This window comes from Onychostoma macrolepis, chromosome 13 (genome assembly GCF_012432095.1).
Source record: "Onychostoma macrolepis isolate SWU-2019 chromosome 13, ASM1243209v1, whole genome shotgun sequence".
NCBI lineage: Eukaryota > Metazoa > Chordata > Actinopteri > Cypriniformes > Cyprinidae > Onychostoma > Onychostoma macrolepis.
In genome coordinates this window covers 8,800,430-8,819,537 of record NC_081167.1, presented here as the reverse complement: position 1 = coordinate 8,819,537, position 19,108 = coordinate 8,800,430, and the positions used below count along the sequence as shown (strand labels likewise).

The following is a 19,108-nucleotide window of genomic DNA, read 5'->3' as shown; positions in this document are numbered from 1 at the left end:
GTCGCTCAAATGATCTGGTAAAGGATTAGGTGCAACTCATCCACTGTAGACATTAGTCTTGCATATTAGAAAAAGAAAAGAGATGCCGTGAGAGAAGGTGGATGGTTTGTCAGTATATTATTTTCTTTCACTATAAACCTGGCAATATGTTCAGGTCATATTTCTCTCTATAACAATACACTACTGAAATAAGAATGATAAAATAATGCAAAAATATTTCATTTTATTTACTGTAATGTAATGTAATGTTTATATATATATATATATATATATAATTTTTTATTTTAAAGGTGTTTGTACATTATAGTAGGTAGTATTTGTTGTAATGGGTTTAATTGAATATTTAATAAAACAAATAAAACGTGATGCATGATACAGTATGATGAATTTAATGAGAATCACAATGAGAATTTAAAGACCACTCATATTAAAAACATCAGAATGTATTATAGTAATGAGAATTCAGGAGAAATGTGCTTAATTGTTGTAAAAATTTTATTATTTAATTGTAATGTATTATTTTTATGTTGTAAAAATAATGAAAAAATAAAAATGCATGATGCCAAAAATTGCAGTGGTCCTAAAATAATATGAAGGTTTTTATAGGCTTGGTGAGATTGACCCATTTACCCTATTTTTCAGAAAGTCCGGGTTAAAACTGCATTGTTGAGAGAAAAAAAGCCACAAATGATACATCAGTGTATTAATCACATTTTATTACTACATTCAGAAATAATGTAAAATACTAAAACAAAACATTTAACGTGAACTTTAGTTCCCCTGACTCCACAACAAATCCTTTAAACTTAACAGTATTCAGAAAAAAATGGGAATGAAAAATGTAAGCAATAAACTAAATTTACAGTGAAAATCATTATAATTAACATTGATTATAAATGGTGAGACTAAACAAATTTAAAGCGAAACTAAAATTGAACATTTTAATTGAATTATATAAGTCACTTGTATATTTCAGAAGATTTTTAAAAAAGACTAGTTTTCCAGAAAATACAGTATAATTTATTTTAGATGCATTTTCAATTAAAAGTAATATGCATGCTTCATATGGACTTTCATTATGTCTTAGTGTACAAATGACATCACAGTTGTGTTTAAACTATAAGTTCAACCTCTTAACCAACATGCCTGTAAAGAGAAAGTAGATTGTTCCCTTGGTATCCATGACATTTCCGTGAATTTAGACATATTAGCATGTTGCTGTGTCCCAGGGAGAAAGCAGAACAGCAGTTATTGCACATGAAGGCACAACACAGCGAGGCTCAGCGCAGCCTTCTCCGCCAGCTGCACCTCGAGTGCAGCCGTCTGCAGGAGCAATCTGAGCAGCATCGCAGAGAAGTTGGTGCATGGGAGTCAAGAGTTCAGGAGCTGGAACAGGAGGCGCGCCGGGAGCGTCTCCTCAGCACTGAGCGCTGGAGTGAAGAGCAGGCTCAGATCTGCAGCAGGGTGGCACAGGAAAGGAAGAAACTAGAGGAGGAACACCAGGAGGAGGTCAGGAAGCTAGGAGAACACATCCAGTTCATGGAAGCTCAGGTAGAGCTGGCATCCAGGGCTGAGGAGGAGCTGCTCGTACTACAAAAACAGCTAGAAGATAAGCTGGAAGAGATGTGTGTTCAGCTGGAAGACAACACAGTTTCCATGAAAGCTCAAGATGCCCTCATTCAGCATTTGACTACAGAACTCCATGCCAAAGAGAAAGAAATGGAAATCAGAAATGAGAAAGAACAGAAGCTTTGCAATAAGCTCTCTCAGCTAGAGCAAAAGCTTAAAGCGGAGCGAGAAAAGAAGCAAGAGCTTCTGAAGCAAAAGGAGCTACTACAGAAAGAAACAGACAGAAGTACTCAAGATCTCGTAAAAGAAAAAGAGAAGGAACAGGAGCTTCTTGACAGAGTTTCTCAATTGACTAAAGAGCTGGAGAACTGGAGGACCAAATCTGATACCTGGCAGATGGAGATCAAAATAATGCAGGGAAGCAGTAGTCATCTGTCTACTGCGTTTGGTGAGCAGCAAATGCAGCTGAGAGAACAAGAGAAAGAACTTGTGGAGCTTCAAGAAAACTTGACCAAAACGCACGAGGCACTGAAAAGCAGAGATGACGATCTTACAAGACAGGCTTCTGAGCTAAATGCTGTGGAGTTGGAGCGGGATCGACTCATAGAGGAGCTCAGGGGTCAATGCGAGATTCTCAAACAGCTACAAACACAGGTCAACAGTCTCTCTGAGGAGTGGGATCAAATGCACATGGTGGAACAAAAACTTCAAGGCTCTCTTTGTGTGGAGCAGGTTAAAGTTGAACAACTCCAAGCCCGCCTGAACTCAGAGCAAGAAGAGACGAGACGTCTCGAACAAGAGCACTCTAGCTACCGGCAACTTGTAGACCAGCTTTCATCTCAGATTGTCGAAATGGAGGCTGAGTCTACCAAACTCAAAGAGAACGCAGATAAACTTGCATTGGAACTGCGAAACAAAGACAATCAAATGCTGGAACTCAATCGTCAGCTTGAAGCCAAAGCCAAAGAGATGGACTTGCTCTGGAACGAGGTTCAGCTGAAGATGAACCTGTTTAAGAACGTCACTCATCTCTCTGGTCAGGTTCAACTTTTGACCAGCCAGTTGGAGGACAAAGAGCAAGAGCTGTGCTCTCTGAGAGAGGACGCCGATAATACCGCCAACCAACTACAGCAATCGCTGATGGACTCCCAAACAGAGCTTCAGCAGATGGAGGAGACCTTTGAAAGCGAGAAGAGCCATATGAAAGAACGGCTTCTGGAGATGGAGGGACTTGTCATGGCTTTAGAACAAGAGATGGACAATCCCCACAGGTTTGTGGTTCTCCAGCTGGTAGATGACCGTCGAAACAGATCCAAGACTAACCTTTGCTGCATTGATCCAATCGCCGTTTCTCCCGTATGGATGCCAAGAGTTGACCGTTCACTACTTTCATGTTTGTCCAAGAATGTTTTCCGCACAATGAGATTTCATTAACTGTAGACATGCGCTTTGATTGTTCAGGCCTCGTGCTGTATCTCACTAACTGAATGATGTTGATGTCACTGACATGCATGCAATCTCACTATTAATAACAGTTACTGTATGTATTCTGATTGAAAGTGTGTCCTTGCATCCTTTTAATAGTATTACATTTTTGTGTTTGCCACCCTAACTTTTTTTTGTTTTTGAAAATCTAGCTACAAAATAATAGTAATTGTTCTTGAAATTGTATTGTTTCTGTACTAAGCTGCTTAAAAGTGCAGAGGCGGATAAGATTGTTATGAAGAGCTGATCTCTATATTTTGGTTTCCAATTCTAGGGTTCAATTTGAGGAGGTCACCTCTGAAAACAGTGCGCTGAAAGACAGGCTTGCTGTCTTACAGCAGGATGTCAAGTCGCTGGAGGAGGAGCTCAACAAAAAGAGGTAAAGAAATCATTGACTTGTCAACTGTCCACACTTTATTTTGCCATCTTATTTAGCAAAAACTAATTTTGCTTCATTATATTTAGGAGGAAACTTGAGGAGATGGAAAGAGAATATATGAAGAATCGAGAAGAAGAGGAGAGGCTACGGAAAGAGGCAAGTTCATGGATCTTAAATTCAGCCCCTATTCTTAGTATTAATTTCTGGTCCTATTCTAAAATATTCAGCAGTGCACATTATTCCAAAGAAAAGTTTTTGTTCCAATTCATTCACTTTTTGTATTAGTTCTCTTGTTAAATATCCCGTTGTGTCACGTTATGAAAACGAAATGGTTGCAAACTATTAGTTGCTGCTCCTAACAATTGTTTGATTTCTCCAACATAGAATTCCAAATTTCGAGAGGAGGTGCTTGACTTCAGTGCGAGAAACCTGCAGCTTAGCAATGAGAACGCTGAACTGAGTTCCCGGCTGTCTACTGATCAGAGAGCAGTGCAGACGCTGACTGACAGGCTTGCACAGGTGTGCCAGGAGAACGATGAGGCAGCTGCATCCTACAAACAGCTGCAGGAAACACTTCAACAGCAGAAGAGCGACACACTAAAGCTGCAGGAACAGTGGCAGAAAGAGAAGGAGCTTCTAGAGAGGGAGCTTAAAACCGCCAAGGAGACGGTATGGATTTGTTTTGTAGGATATTTTAACAAATTATTTCAAAGTTGGCAGGAATCGCTGAAACTGCTGTTTTTCTTCAGCTCGAGCATTTAACAGCGGTCGAGTCTGCATTGAATAGTCAGACTCTGAAAAACCAAGCGCTAGAGCAAGACAAGGAGCGTTTGCTGAAGGAAGCGGCAGACAGAGACCAGAAGGTGAGATGTTGAGGCTTTTACTCAAGAGTATATTTCCAACATGTTTATGCTGAAACATGCTTTGTGTTTGTTGCAGCTGATAAATCTTCAGGAATCTCTTCGCAAATCAGAAGCCCAGATAGAGCAGCTCAACTCCCAGATTTTGACTATGTGGCAAGAAAAGGATGTTCACGTCCAGGAGTCGGCCACACATCAGAAGATGCTGCAACAGTCTCAGGAAAAGGTCAACAAAGATCTTTATACATCTTTATGGCCCGGTTTCACAGACAGGGCTTAGACTAAACCAGGATTAGGCCATAGTTCAATTAGCACATTTAAGTAACTTTTATAAACGTACTTAGAAAAAAACATTACTGGTGTGCATCTTGAGACAAAACAAAGGCACTGATATATTTTAAGATCAGTCAGTGCAAGTTTCTTTCAGTTGAAACAGTTCAGACTTACATTTTAGTCTAGGATTAGGTTTAAGCCTTGTCTGTGAAACCGGGGGTATAATGTACTAGCAGTCATTCAGTAATAATAAAAAATAACTTGTAAGTATTGTTGTAAAACACAAGGTCCAAGAGCTTGAGGAGAACATACGTCAGTTGCGTAAAGAGAAGGAGCAGTTACATCAGACCCAGAGGCTTCAGGAGGAGACGGCAGTCAGTGTCCTGCAGAAGGAGTGCAAGAGTTTGCGAGTACAGAACGAGGAACTTCATAGTAAGGTTAGTCAGGAATTGCTTTTGCAGTGGATTTTTCTCAATATACAATTAGAAACCGTGCATAATTGCTCCCCGTTTAATTTCTAGAGGACATTTTGGAATGCATTTACATTTATGTATGAGGCTTTTATCCAAAATGACTTTAACTGCATTCAATGTATAGATCAGTTCGTGCATTCACTGGGAATCGCACCCATGACCTTGCGGTTGATAGCGCCATTCTTTTAGTTTCAGGAATGTCCTTCTGTATTGAATCACTACAGGGAAAAAATAAAGTAAAAAAAAAACGTAATATTGTAAAATATTAATACAACTTAAAATTAGTATTTGAATATATTTTGAAATGTCATTTATACCTGTGATGCAAAGCTGACTCCAGTCACATGATCCTTTGGAATTCTTTCTGATATGCTGGATTATATTTGTAGGTGGCTCAGCTGCAGACTCGGGAGCTGGAACTTCAGAGACTGACACATGAGTGCCTCACTTTGAGGAACAAACAGGCAGAGCTGGAGACCGCTAAACATGAGGCAGACGAACAGGTTTGGAGATCATTTTCAAACTCTTCACTGTTTGAGAATTCCTTATGAATGTTTCTGGTCTCACTTTTGTGTGTTTGATGTTGTGGTTTAGGCATTAAGGGCAGATAGCGCTCTGTCGCTGGTCCAGGCCCAGCATGCACGTGAGGTGCAGGAACTAAGGGAACAGGTGGGTTCTGGCACTCGGGAGCACTTGGCTCATCTGCAAACTCAACTGGTGGAGCAACAGCGCAGGACGCAGGATTTAGAGGATCTGCTCCGCTCTCAGGCCAAACAGGCCAGTGTTCAGATGGGACTTCAGCAGGTACATCAGCATTACATTCAAAATCTTAAGGCAGTCAAACAGGGAGTGAACATGTGAGTGCTTATTATACATTTTTGCATTGAATCATTTACGGGGGTTTTTTTCACCCTTGATCTCATATTTCAAGTATATTTTTATTAATAAACTATTAAATCAAACAACAGGAGCAGTACGAGAAATTGATGGCAAGTATGCAGGAGCGTATGGATGAAGTTGAGGTCAGGCTGAAAAACACCCGTGTCATGCTGCAGGAGAAGGTCAACCAGCTAAAAGAACAGGTAACCAGAAACTATCGGCATGAAAACCACGTTTAGAAAATATGGATATTTTCGAAACTAAATACTGCATAATGTTTACTTTTTTTGTCTGTAGTTTTTAGTATGTAAACATTAGTAGGTATGCAATATGTAAAATATTGCAATAAGTAAAAATTTCACACGACAACCCCACATACTGTATATCATCCTCTAAATTTATTCACCCTCAGGACATCCAAAATGTAGACAAGTTTGTTTCTACATCAGAACAGATTTGGAGAAATGTAGCGTTACATCACTTGTTCATCAATGGATCCTCTGCAGTGAATGGGTGCCGTCAGAACGGGAGTTCAAACAGCTGATAATTCCGCGGGTCCTTAAAAAGTCTTAAATTTACTTTATCAAATTTAAGGTCATAAAAAGTCTTAAATTGTACAAGAAAGTCTTAATGATGATTTCAAGAGGTCTTAAATTTGGGTACAGACCAGAATCACGATGCAGCTTAATGTGACGATTAAACTTCAAAAAGCTATAAATAAATATGAGCGCTGCATGATTCAAAGTCCCGTGCTGCTTTGTGTTGTGCCGTTACCGCGGAAACCGTTCGAAAGCGCCTCCTGCTGGCAGAGAATGAATCTGCATGTTCAATAAGGCTGTTGTTGTGAGTAGTGTATTCATGCAATACCAGAGGCTGTAGTTTCAGAACCGGATTTCTAGGACCCTATAGTTTTTGTTTTTTTAAATTATTTTATTTATTTATTGTATGTATGTATGTATTATGTCAGGTCTTCCAGACAGTTCTATCAAACCTTTACAATTAATCCAGAACGTGCAGCAAGATTAATTTTTAATGAGCCAAAAATAATGTAAGAAAGAATGAAGAACATCACACCTCTGCACTTGCATATCATTGCTCTTTTGTTGATTTTGATTGCTTCCATTGTCCTCATTTGTAAGTCGCTTTGGATAAAAGCATCTGCTAAATGACCAAATATTAGTGGCTCATATTATTTTATAGCACTTGCTATTCAATTCTGTATATTATTATTTTTTAAGGAATTATGTAGTTGTTTAATTGTATGCACTTAATTATTGTCCTAACCCTAAACATACCTGTTGGTAACCCTCTTGAAAAATTTAACCTAATTTATTTCAATATATTCTATATATTCTGGTTTTAAATTCAGTTTTCTTGGAAAGAAAGGCTTGTGTCTGTGAGAGACTTCAGTTCATTAGCCGCAGCGCTTCACGTCTGATGTATGACAAACTTAAAGTGCAGTAAATGGTAAAACACTTGTGGTACAAATTGGTGTGATTTATTAGTACTTTAATAAATGTAAAATAATTTGAATACAAATACTAATTTACAACATCCAGCATCACAATGAACTGTTTTGCACAGCTAAAAAGGCTAAATGGAGATTGCTGACTCCCCCTCAAACGGTTCACGCTAGCTCTTACATTAAAAATAAGATGGAAAGATAAAAAATGAATAGTTTCCATGGATCTAGTCTTTGCATCTGTTTGTTTAATGTTTGAATCAGGTCTCCTCTGTTGGAGTAGATAGCGCTGTCCCAAAAAATAGGGTCCTAGAACTGCAGCCTCCGGTATTGCAGGAACATTAGGTTTTTTGTTCAGACCAATGTGAAAATCGACCCATGTTTTTACCCTGCAAACACGCAGAGCTGTAAATGTGAACTGGTGGGTCAATAAGAAGATAATTCATTATAAAAATCTAAACAGTAAAATGTGTTTGTATGTTATTTAATTAATATAATTTATTGATGATAATTGTTTAAATTAATATAATTAATATTTTTGACTCATCCATTTTCTTAAAAAATGGTTTAAAGGCTGAAATGTGAAGTGTATCATTTTATAAAAACTTGCAAACTTGTATCTGAACTGTAAATCATGCTTTTTATAGTCATTTTACAGTTTAATAGTTTACCATAGACATTGCCCTACCCCGCTCATATGGTATTAATTTTATTTGTGCAGGTCTTAAAAAGTCTTAAATTTGAGCTTAAAAATCCTGCAGAAACCCTGTAAAAACATCACAATAATCCATACAACTCCCGTCCATTAATTAACAGATAGTGAAGTGAAAAGCTGTCCTTTAAAACTTAAAACTGTCCATAATTTTACCTCCAGTGAAAAAGTCCATCCCTGTTGTCCTCCCATATCAAAATCCACCGCCATTTTAAATCACTTTTTTGAACTTTTTGCTTGTAAATGGTGTTTAATCTGTGCATATTTCTTTACTGATTTAAACGAGACAACTTCCTTCACTGGAAAAAGCTTATGTAATTATGTATTGAGAACTTGTGAAGTGAAAAGTTGCATGTTTGTAAGAAACAAATCCATCAAGACATTTTTAACTTGCGGCTAAAATACAAGATATTAACTGATGGACTGGAGTTGTGTGGATTATTGTGATGTTTTATCAAGTGTTTGGACTCTCATTCTGACGGCACCCATTCACTGCAGAGGATCCATTCATGAACAAGTGATGTAAAGCTAAATTTCTCCAAATCTGTTCTGATGAATAAACAAACTCATCTACATTTTAGATAGCCTGGGGGTGAGATAATTGTAAACAATCTTTATTTTTAAGTGAACTATTAATTTAATTTGAATGTTTAATTGAATATAAATGTGAACTTTTGGTAGCCCTGTAACTAGTGGAAGTTCACACTGGAAATAGAATGTCAAACACTTGACATTGTGGTATACAGTGCCTTTATGCACAGTTTGGTTAAATATAGGTGAACTGAGCATGTCGTCCACACTGCAATACACATACTAAGAACTTCAGAAATAGAGTTTAGTATGCAAAAATTATTTTAAGATATTTTATATGGTGACAATCATCTCTCTAACTTTTTTCACCCCGTAGCTGGCCAAAAATGCCAAGTCGGATCTGCTGCTGAAGGACTTGTATGTGGAAAACTCTCAGCTCATGAAGGCTCTTCAGGTGACGGAGCAGAGGCAGAAGAGCGCAGAGAAGAAATCTTTTCTTTTGGAGGAGAAAGTGATCGCGCTTAATAAACTGCTTCGTAAAATTGCCCCAGCATCCCTCACAGCTTAGACTTGCTTCACTCCATTATGAGCCTTTATTTGTTGTACTGGACTGTGAAGTCCCACCCGCTAGTGCACTTTGGTCTTTCGGTGCGAAACATGTTTTTGTAAAAGCAATCCTAGTGTTAAAACGAAAGCACAGATAATGCAAAGTCTTAGAGTTACTGTAACAGCATATTGTATTAAATCTATCTGTTTTCAAGAGTATAAAGAGAAAGAAGGGTTAAGTTAATTCAATGGTCTCTTCAGAGGCAAGCGAATACCAATGAACAAGACTTTTGTAGTATAAGATTTGATCATTCGTTGAGGACAGAGCATTACACATTCCTTCAATTGTTCACTGTGATGTAGGGTACAAAGCGCAAGCGTTCTTGTAAATCTGTTGACTTCAATATTTGCTAGTAAAAAAAAGACATTTTCTTTTTACTGCAGTTTTAATGCCCATTGTGGTGCAATAACCAAAAGCAGTATTCACACAATGTACAGTTTTGATACAAATACTTAGTGTGTGTAATTGCACAATTGTCAATCATGATGCACTAATGTCCACTTTGATATAAATTATTTTAAGTGTTGCTGATGTCTCTTATGATGTACACCTCGTTTAAAAGAGCTGGCTAACTGTTCGGAGATGAAAGTGTGACACCACTGTTGTAAATGCATCATGTACCGCTGTAAAGAATGTGACCAAGTAAAGTTTTACCTGTGTACATGTGTTGCTTTCTGATTAGATAATTGACTCTAATTTAAAGTTATAATATCTAAATGAGTGTGAAGGAAAGTATCCACAATACAGCTGCTTGTTGTTAGGAGATGACATGCTCTAATACACCCTGCCGAATAAGCTGCTCACATTTCCATCTGGGTAAAAAGTGCTGTGAAGAGAGAAAGGGTGAAACATGTTAAGCAATCTCTCTCTATTTATTTATACATATATATATATATATATATAAAAAAAGAGCAGTTCTTGTTATCAGATTTAAACATGCTCTTAAGAATTTAGTTACCTGGCTATTTTTCTTCAACAGAATGACAGTGCCATCATCTATTTCAAATTCTCCATGGTCTTTAAGACAGCGCACCTGAATGGGAAGAAAATGATCAGTGCTGATAATGTTACATTTTATATATATATATATGTATATACACACACACACATATGTATACAGTCATGGCCAAAAATATCGGCACCCTTGGTAAATATGATCAAAGAAGGCTGTGAAAATTAATCTGCATTGTTAATCCTTTTGATCTTTTATAAAAAAAAATTCACAAAAATCTAACCTTTCATTGGATAAGACGAATTTAAAATGGGGGGAAATATCATTATGAAATAAATGTTTTTCTCTAATACCCATTGGCCACAATTAACGGCACCCTTTTATTCAATACTTTTTGAAACCTCCATTTGCCAGTTTAACAGCTCTAAATGTTCTCCTATAATGCCTGATGAGGTTAGAGAACACCTGACAAGAGATCAGAGACCATTCCTTCATCCAGAATCACTCCAGACCCTTTAGATTCCCAGCTCCATGTTGGTGCTTCTTCTCTTCAGTTCACCACTCATTTTCTACAGGGTTCAGGTCAGAGGACTGGAATGGCCAGCAGAAGCTTGGTTTTGTGCTCAGTGTTTGAGGTTTGTGTTTGGATTATTGTACGGTTGGAAGATCCAAACATGGCCCATTATAAGATTTCAAACAGAGTCAGTCACTTTTTGATTTTTTATCTGTTGGTATTTGATAGAATCCATGATGCCATGTGTCTAAAAAATATGTCCAGGACCTCCAGCAGAAATATAGGCCCACAACATCAAAAACACAGCAGTATATTTCATTGTACACATGGGGTACTTTTTATCTATGCTGTAGTTACATGCTGTAGATTGTTTTTGGATGAGCGAAGAGAATTTTTCTTGAAACCTCCCAAACAACAACATGTGGTGATGTAGGTGCTGTTTTGACAATTTTTTTTAAAGGTTTTCTGACCCCGAGACTCAACTATTTTCTGCAATTCTCCAGCCGTGGTCCTTGGAGAGTCTTTAGCCACTCAAACTCTTCTTCTCACCGTGCATTAGGACGATATAGAGACACGTCCTCTTCCAGGCAGTTTCGTAACATTTTATGTTGATTGGAAATTCTTAATTATTGCCCTGATGGTGGAAATGGGAATTTTCAATGCTCTAGCTCTTTTCTTAAAGCCACTTCACTAATTTGTGAAGCTCAATTATCTTTTGCTGCACATCAGAAATATATTCTTTGGTTTTTCTCATTGTGATGGATGATTAAGGGAATTTGGGCTTTGTTTTCCCTCCTGTTTATATTTCTGTGAAACAGGAAGTCATGGCTGGATAATTTCATGCTCATAATCACCCTGGAGTGCTCAAAATTGTGAATATGAATGGGAATATACTTCAGAGATATTTTACTCATAAGAATTTCTAGGAATGCCAATAATTATGTCCAGCGTGTATTTGAGAAAAACATTTATTTCATAATGATATTTCCCCATTTTAAATTCTTATTATCCAATGAAAGGTTAGATTTTTGTGATTTTTTTTAAATAAAAGATCAAAAGGATTAACAATGCAGATTAATTTTCACAGCCTTCTTTGATCATATTTACCAAGGGTGCCGATATTTTTGGTCATGACTGTATATATGTATATATATGTGTGTGTGTGTGTGTATATATGTATGTATATACACACATACACATTTGTTTTTACATATTTGAAGCATTCTATTACAAGGTATTACAACAAATATTGATGATGTACTCAACAACTAAACTATATAAAAACTTTTTACTGTAATGTGGGATGATTTTTTTTTTTTTTACACGTTACAGTAAAGAGATGATTTTTTTTCATATTATAGCAATGAGAATGTAGTGCCATGAGTGTAATGTCAAAATGCAACAATTCTTCAAGTTCTAAAAATTGGCTTTATTCTCTACATTTTTAAAAAGAATTTTGTGGTGAAATACGAGCCAGAGTTTTTGTGACATTCAGCCAAATGTATTTTATGATTCTAACTGACCAACACTGAAATGCACTGATCCATTTCTTTTACATTTCTATTACTTGCAGAAAGCCTATATTTCTGTGACCACTCATATACGGTTATATTATAGTTACAAATATTATAAAAACATTTTTGTCACTTGAAATAAAATAAACATCAATTTAAATTAAAACCTTAAACTTTTTACAGCTAGTTTCCAAGGCAACATTTCTTGATGTACTCAACTAAAACTAATGTTAAAACATTTAAAGTAATATTAATATAATAAAACAAAAATGACAAAAACAAGATTACAAAACATTAAAATGGAAAATATAAAAACAAAAAGTACTTTAAAAAAATTATTACAAACTACATTAGTATCCCATTTCTATTAAAATAACACTGCACTCACCTCGATGTATAAACTCTTAGGGGGCTTCATATCCTGTGTTATGTCCAAACCTTCCTCTCCCCCTATTGACCTCATATAGGTTGCCAAAGACTTTTTGTACTGATTGAACCACTCCATCTGATTTATAAGCAATTCAATTACACGTTAGTCACAGACCAGAAAGATACATGTGACATTACACAGGAGAAAAGCAGGCCCACCTCTTCAGCACACATATGAAACCGAATGGTTGTGGGCAGTACACTGCCATACTCCCATCTGAGAGCACGGATTCGCAGGAGGCGATCATAACTGTGGAAAGAAAGAGAGATGGGTTTGATCACACCTGTCAAGAGTGCACTTGATGATGGATAACAAGACCCCAGTGAATCACACACAGGTAAGCGGCGATACAGCGCTGGTTTCTCAGCAGGCAGCTGTGCCGGAACTTGATGGTTGGTATCAGCTCGCTCTTTCCCTCCGTCTTTGCCTCATTCCTACAAATACAAAAAATAACAGTTTTATAATGACTTTATAAACTAAATCACAGCATGCTATTATAGTGTTTATGACCAGTAATTTGTATTGATTAATTGATTTATTTGACTTTTTTTTTTTTTTTTTTTTCAGGTTAAGTTTTAGTAACTTCGTTTAGTAATTTTTTATTTCTATTTTTTTTTTTTGGTATATTTTACTTAGCTTTCATTAATTTTTTATTTCCACTATTTTCTTTTAAATTTTATTTAGTTGCAGTCATTTTAATACTTCATTTTATTTCAGTTAGCAAAGACAACATTTTTTAATTTTCACTTAAGTCTATATCTAATATTTATTTTATTCCAGCTTTATTTCAGAAAACAAGACAATTTCTAACGGTTTTAGTGATCAATAACAATATTGCACATATTCTGCCATGCACACTTACACATCACTCTGATTCTGTTCGTAAAGAGCCTTCATTTCCTCCAGGACTTGGCGAATACCGTCTTCCTGCGGAAAAACCAAGACAAGGTATGACTTGACATTGTTATTGACAATTATTACTAACTGCTGAAACTATTAAACACCGCACTGTACTACAACTGTACGGAGCGCTGTACTTACATTAAAGGCGGGCAGCTGACCGTCGCCCATCCGATGAAGTTCTCTAATAAGCTCGACTGCCTTTTCGCAGAACATTGTAAATTTGTTTGTAACTGAAAGATGTCGATATTTTTGGGGATAAAGTCTTAGCTAGCTAAATCTCCAATGTACTCGCGCAGGCAGTTTTCGCGGGAATTTTTTTGTTGTTGTGATCACGTGAGCGTTAAAGAAGTTGCTACGGAGAGTCAAAAAGGACATTTTGACGGGAAGTCCGACTCATTTCCGGGAATCGGTTCTTATGAACAGTTCATTTTTCAAAGAACCGGTTCAGTGATTATTTTGCTTTTCAACGAGTAGCAGCTTACATAAAACGATTCACATAATTACTTGACCAGTATCGTTAATGAGAACACGACAGCTAAATATGCACCATTGTGTTTATAAATATGCACTGCAGAAATAGCCTATGTTTTAAGGAACCGGACCCTGAAAGCAAGAAAGCTCAGCCATTCTCTGATAACTGCTTGTGACCTAATCCCAGTCAATACCCTAATAAATAAATATTGGTTTATGTTAAACATTTTAAGGTGCTTGGTGCTGTAGCGCATTGTATTTTGGAGGGCTGTCTGATATTTTGTACGTATTCTTGTCATTAGTAACAACTAAATGTGAGTAATCAAATACATGCTGTCATCTAGTGGTGAAAAAGCTGAAGACTTCCGCTCTGGTGGCAACAAACGTTGGCAGTGGGCTAATTAAGCCTTGTAGGTCCCCATTATAAAATAAGAACTGTAATGGGAACCATATAATAACTTTAGTTTTGAACAAGTCAACAGTTTTGAACAGCTCAAAAGTCATCTCTCAAGGATTCATCAGATGTCAGATGTATGTCGGGAACATTTAAATGTGGAAACATGCACAATGAACAATCAGACAGGCCTATGTAAGAATTGTTTAGTATCACCTGCATTCAGGTAATAGTTTTAATGTTATTATTACTATTATTATTATTATTATTATTATTAACACATATTTGATCATAAAGTTTATTTGAACTTATGTTCTCATGTGAACAACTAGTGATGATACTAATTGAAGTTTTACAAACATTAAAGGTTTAAAAAGGCAACATATCGTGACTTGAAGCACCCAAGAGTGTCAGCATCAACCAAGTAATCATCTTCCAAGTTCTCAGATGGTTTTGAATGAATGAATGATTGAATGAAAACTCAGTATTTAAGCAGTGGCACTGTAAAATCATGGCAGTCATCATTAGCACTACACACTCCAGTCCACTAGGTGGTAAAGTTCACCCAGCTGGATGTTCATTAAATGTTTCATTAAATCTTATTTTGTGTTCTACAGAAGAAAATTAGTCATAGAGGTTTGAAATGACATGAGGGTGAGTAGAGGATGACTGAATATTAATATTTCAAATAAACCTGCCTCGCACATAAAACAAAATGAATTGTGGTTGTTTGGCCTCTTTCTGTCTAAGCTGGCAGTTATTGACCAAATAAGCCACAAAGTGTTCTCGACCTAATGCTGCAAATCAAACGTCTGGCTCTGGCAGACTACTTTTAGCAATGACAACAAAAACACAGACAAAGCAATGTTGGCGTTTGGGGAAAGTCATTGAATGTCACTGAATGCCCCAGACTCTATTGAAAAGCTGCTTTCCATTGAGCCTGACAGAGCCTGAATGGATCTTCTAGACTAAATGAGTAAAATTAAAACCAAATACAATGGGTTTATTATGCACCCATCTCTAATATGTCTACTTTATCTCTCATGTATGAAAGCTTATTTTGGCCACATTAAAAAATGCAGTTGTAAATAATAATTATGACATAAAAAGTCAATACAGTGAGATACTAAGTAATAATTATGAAATAAGAAGTTGAAATTGTGACATACCAAGTCATATTAATGAGACAAAAATTATGACATAAAAATCAGTTATGAGAAAAAGCTGAAATTATGACAGTCAAATTATCAAATAAAATGTCACTATTTTGACAAAAATGACTAATACTGACTCATAATCATAAGGCAGGAAGTTAAAATGGTGGCATAAAAACAATTACCACATAAAAAGTCATTATTATGAAAATGTCAACATTATGAGTTACTAAGTCATAATTGAAATTAAAAGTCAAAATGATTTAAAAACATAATTATGAGATAAACTGTCAGCATTACGGCATAGAACCAGTTCTGACATAAAATATGAAATTATGACAAATAGTAAATTGTGATAAAAGAGATAAAAGGTCAAAATTATAGCATAAAACACAAAAGGTCAAAACTGTGAGATACATTATGAGATACTAAGTCATAATTGAGATTTAAAAAATTTCAATTATGAAATACATTTTTATTGAAATAAAAATTATGAGATTAAAAATTTCAATTAAGACATACTACAATACTAAAGTGTGATATAAAAAGTCAACATTATAGGATAAAATGTTGAAATGTGACTTTGTATGTCATAATTTTGAATTGTATTATTTTCGAAAGCATGATTTTTTCCTTATGTGACTGTACACCATCTGTTCAAAGGGGAGGGTGGTAATTTACCATGCTTTACAGTGTGGGAACAGCAGAGTTTATAGGTGTGAGCTAGATAAAGCAATCACACCCAAAGGCATTTATGAGGAGTGCAAAATGGGAGATACCATTGCCTGTGGACGTGGAGTCAATGAAGTCATGCTCTGTGTCTACTCCACAGTTTGATTGGGACGCCTCCCAAACCCGGGATAACAGTATAATTAACAAGGACAGCTGCAGATACGGTCGCTCTGTCAGCGGCCACAGCAGAAACCGTCCACTGGGCCTGGGCCCAAATCAGCTTCGAAAACCATAGAAACCGTTCACAGCCATATCAGTGTCTTGTGCTAACAGGTGGTCCCTGAAGTCCCCAATTCAACCTCCCCCCTTTGTCTCAAGTTTTCACATTAGACCTGCGGACACTCTCGTTTATTAGTGAACAACTCACAAACATCTTCTGCTTGGTTTGTATTTTTCGGACCAAGGTAAGATCCCACTTACGGACCCAAACTTGTCTCTGTCAGAGCAGCAGTATCACATAAACCTTTGAGGCTTTGGAAGCTGTCGCTATAGTGCTTATAGGCTCTCAGATGGTCGTCTCAGGCTCCTGGAAAAGGAGCGCAGTAAAAATAACAGGGAGAAGGAGATAAACCGAATGAAGGGATGCATGGAAAAGAGGAAGAAGGATCAGAGTATGGGTCAGTGGGATTTGTCTTGTTTTCTCACACCATGAGTTAACCAGCGTGCGTCTAAAGAGTTTCAGCTATGTAGCTTTGGCTCCTTCAGTCTTTCTCATCGACCGGATCAAACAGAACAGATTCAGCTGTGGCCTCCGATCCCGTCCCGCTGGAATTGCACAAATGTTGCCACTTGAGCCGCAATGTCACTCCCACCGCCATCCACTAACCCACTCCAGCTGATTTCAAAAGAAACCTGCTGTCGGTTTGAAATGGTGCTTAACCAGTAGTACTGCTCCACAAAACTCTCTGATGCCCTGCTATCTTTGCTAAAAATGACTCGGCCAGTTGCATGCACATATATGCATGACAGTGCACGATGCTTAGTTTTTATGGCGTAGTGTAATACATAATGTACCGTGCACGTCATACTAATCAGTGGTCTTTAAAAGTACAGGAGAACTTTCCTAAAGAGCCAAATCTTATGGCATTTAATGCGAATATAAAATGTCACCGTGTTGTTGGGAATCTCTAATTGTTCTGTTTTAAATGTATCATAAATTAGGTAGTAACACTGCACAATTTCTCAACAGTCTTCTCACTGTCAAATAATATAATGTAAAGGCCAAGCATGTGTTTTCCTCAGTTTAGGTTGAATACTGTATGAGCCATTCCTAAAAAACAAAACAAAACAACAACCTTAAAATTTAAATTGCACGGCCCAAAACTCATCCATTTTCTATATCTTTGACAAGCAAATAATAATATAATATTTGGCCATGCTTGACTGAACTTATGTGTTCCATGATCTTATAAACCTGTAGATTTCTGCTTTAAATGCTTGAAATTCGTTTTTTGTAGAGAAATAGCAATTTCCTATATAGTTTTAGGGGAGGTTTTAAAAGAAAGTAATTCATTTTTATTTCAGCAAGGATGCATTACATTGATCAAAAATGACAGTAAAGACAGTAAAGATTTTTTACTTGTGACATTACAAGTTATTTTTATTTCAAATAAATGCTGTTCTTCTGAACTTTCTACTCATCAAAGAATCCTGATGAAAATGTATTTTTTACATTGATAATAATAAGAAATGTTTTTTTAAAGCACAAAATCAGCATAGAATGATTTCTGAAGGATCATGTGACACTGAAGACTGGAATAATGATGCTGAATAAATTACAATTTACAATATATTCAAACAGAAATTAGTTGTTTTACATTATAGTCATATTTCACAATATTACCGTTTTTATTGTATCAAATAAATGCAGAATTGGTGAGCATAAGACACTTCTTTCAAAAAGATATAAAAAGCCAAACTTTTGAATGGTAGTGTACATATTTATGTATTTATTTTTGGAAGCATTCATGCAAACTCATTTGAGTTACAATACTGTTTTTAAAAGTTTCTCATAATGCACTTCATGAAGTTGGTTGAGAGAATGACCAGAGTGAGCAGAGCTAGAAAACAAAGCTCAAATATAAGATTTGATTTGTTTAACAGTTGTAAATAACATGTACATATGTACTTTTGTCTTATTTAGAGTTTGATGCTTTTGTTATTATTATTTTTATTATTTACTAGATGCTTTTATTATTATTATAAAAATGTGAAAAGAATATATTACAGAATGGGTGAAAAGAACAGAATGGAACAGAATAGAATAGAATAGAATAGAATATGGCTTTATTTAATCCAGTATAAGCTGCGTGTGAAGCCACTGAGCGTTAGCTGTGACCTTGTGTGATGTGCTGTTTACTGTCTGTATGAATTTCCACTCTGATGACAGACGTTTTGATGTGAATGGAGTCTGTTGTGGAAGCCTATTAACTCTAAATAAATGCTTCACAAGACTATATTATTATCTAAAGACTGGCAAAACATTAGGAGATATGTTTTATACATTCAACATGCAGCCATACATTTTTGGGTAATTGTGAGGATGTCTTGTTTCAGCTTGTTTTATATATTGAGATCATGTGAATTTCAAGCGCTCTCATGTTATTGGCTGTCTGAGTGTAGAGTTTCCACCCACTTTTTTCCCGTCCATACATACTGTATGTAGTTCACATCTTCAGCTGTCAACATGAGCTGGATGTCAGACAAGTGCATTTAAATTAAAGGATTTGAAAACACTTCACCCTGTCCACCCTGTCCAACACCAGCCATTAATAAGTCCTTACACGAGTCAACGGGCCAGTTCTCATCGCCTTT

At 36.4% G+C, this 19,108-nt stretch overlaps 2 protein-coding genes across 3 annotated transcripts in view; one reads left to right on the top strand and one right to left on the bottom strand.

Annotated features, from left to right (window-relative positions):
- Positions 1–9,889, top strand: part of ninl (ninein-like) — a 31,173-nt gene extending 21,284 nt beyond the window's left edge. The window contains exons 18-28 of one of the 2 annotated variants that reach the window (XM_058795953.1): positions 1,230–2,840; positions 3,329–3,433; positions 3,520–3,589; positions 3,818–4,102; positions 4,183–4,296; positions 4,373–4,519; positions 4,854–5,003; positions 5,429–5,542; positions 5,634–5,843; positions 6,008–6,121; positions 9,000–9,889. In XM_058795953.1, the coding sequence (XP_058651936.1) occupies positions 1,230–2,840; positions 3,329–3,433; positions 3,520–3,589; positions 3,818–4,102; positions 4,183–4,296; positions 4,373–4,519; positions 4,854–5,003; positions 5,429–5,542; positions 5,634–5,843; positions 6,008–6,121; positions 9,000–9,191 (3,112 nt within the window). In that variant the 3' untranslated portion in view covers positions 9,192–9,889. The remainder of the gene's footprint in view (positions 1–1,229; positions 2,841–3,328; positions 3,434–3,519; positions 3,590–3,817; positions 4,103–4,182; positions 4,297–4,372; positions 4,520–4,853; positions 5,004–5,428; positions 5,543–5,633; positions 5,844–6,007; positions 6,122–8,999) is intronic. The other variant, XM_058795952.1, reaches the window with a different exon arrangement.
- Positions 9,890–9,919: 30 nt separating this feature from the next.
- On the bottom strand, positions 9,920–13,892 carry gins1 (GINS complex subunit 1 (Psf1 homolog)). Its single transcript, XM_058795960.1, has 7 exons — positions 13,682–13,892; positions 13,503–13,567; positions 12,976–13,074; positions 12,799–12,889; positions 12,599–12,715; positions 10,189–10,263; positions 9,920–10,056 (listed from the first exon to the last, which is right to left on the bottom strand). Exons 1-7 carry the CDS (start codon positions 13,754–13,756, stop codon positions 9,988–9,990), a joined length of 591 nt encoding a protein of 196 aa, XP_058651943.1. The 5' UTR covers positions 13,757–13,892; the 3' UTR covers positions 9,920–9,987.
- Positions 13,893–19,108: the final 5,216 nt, after the last annotated feature.

Bases quoted from the DNA above. Each gene is read 5' to 3' on its own strand.
- gins1 (XM_058795960.1), bottom strand. From the start codon at position 13,756: ATGTTCTGCGAAAAGGCAGTCGAGCTTATTAGAGAACTTCATCGGATG. The intron at 12,716-12,798 runs GTGGGCCTGCTT...CTTATAAATCAG, and splicing joins TTCATATGTGTGCTGAAGAG to ATGGAGTGGTTCAATCAGTA. The intron at 10,264-12,598 runs GTGAGTGCAGTG...CTTCCCATTCAG, and splicing joins CTAAGAGTTTATACATCGAG to GTGCGCTGTCTTAAAGACCA.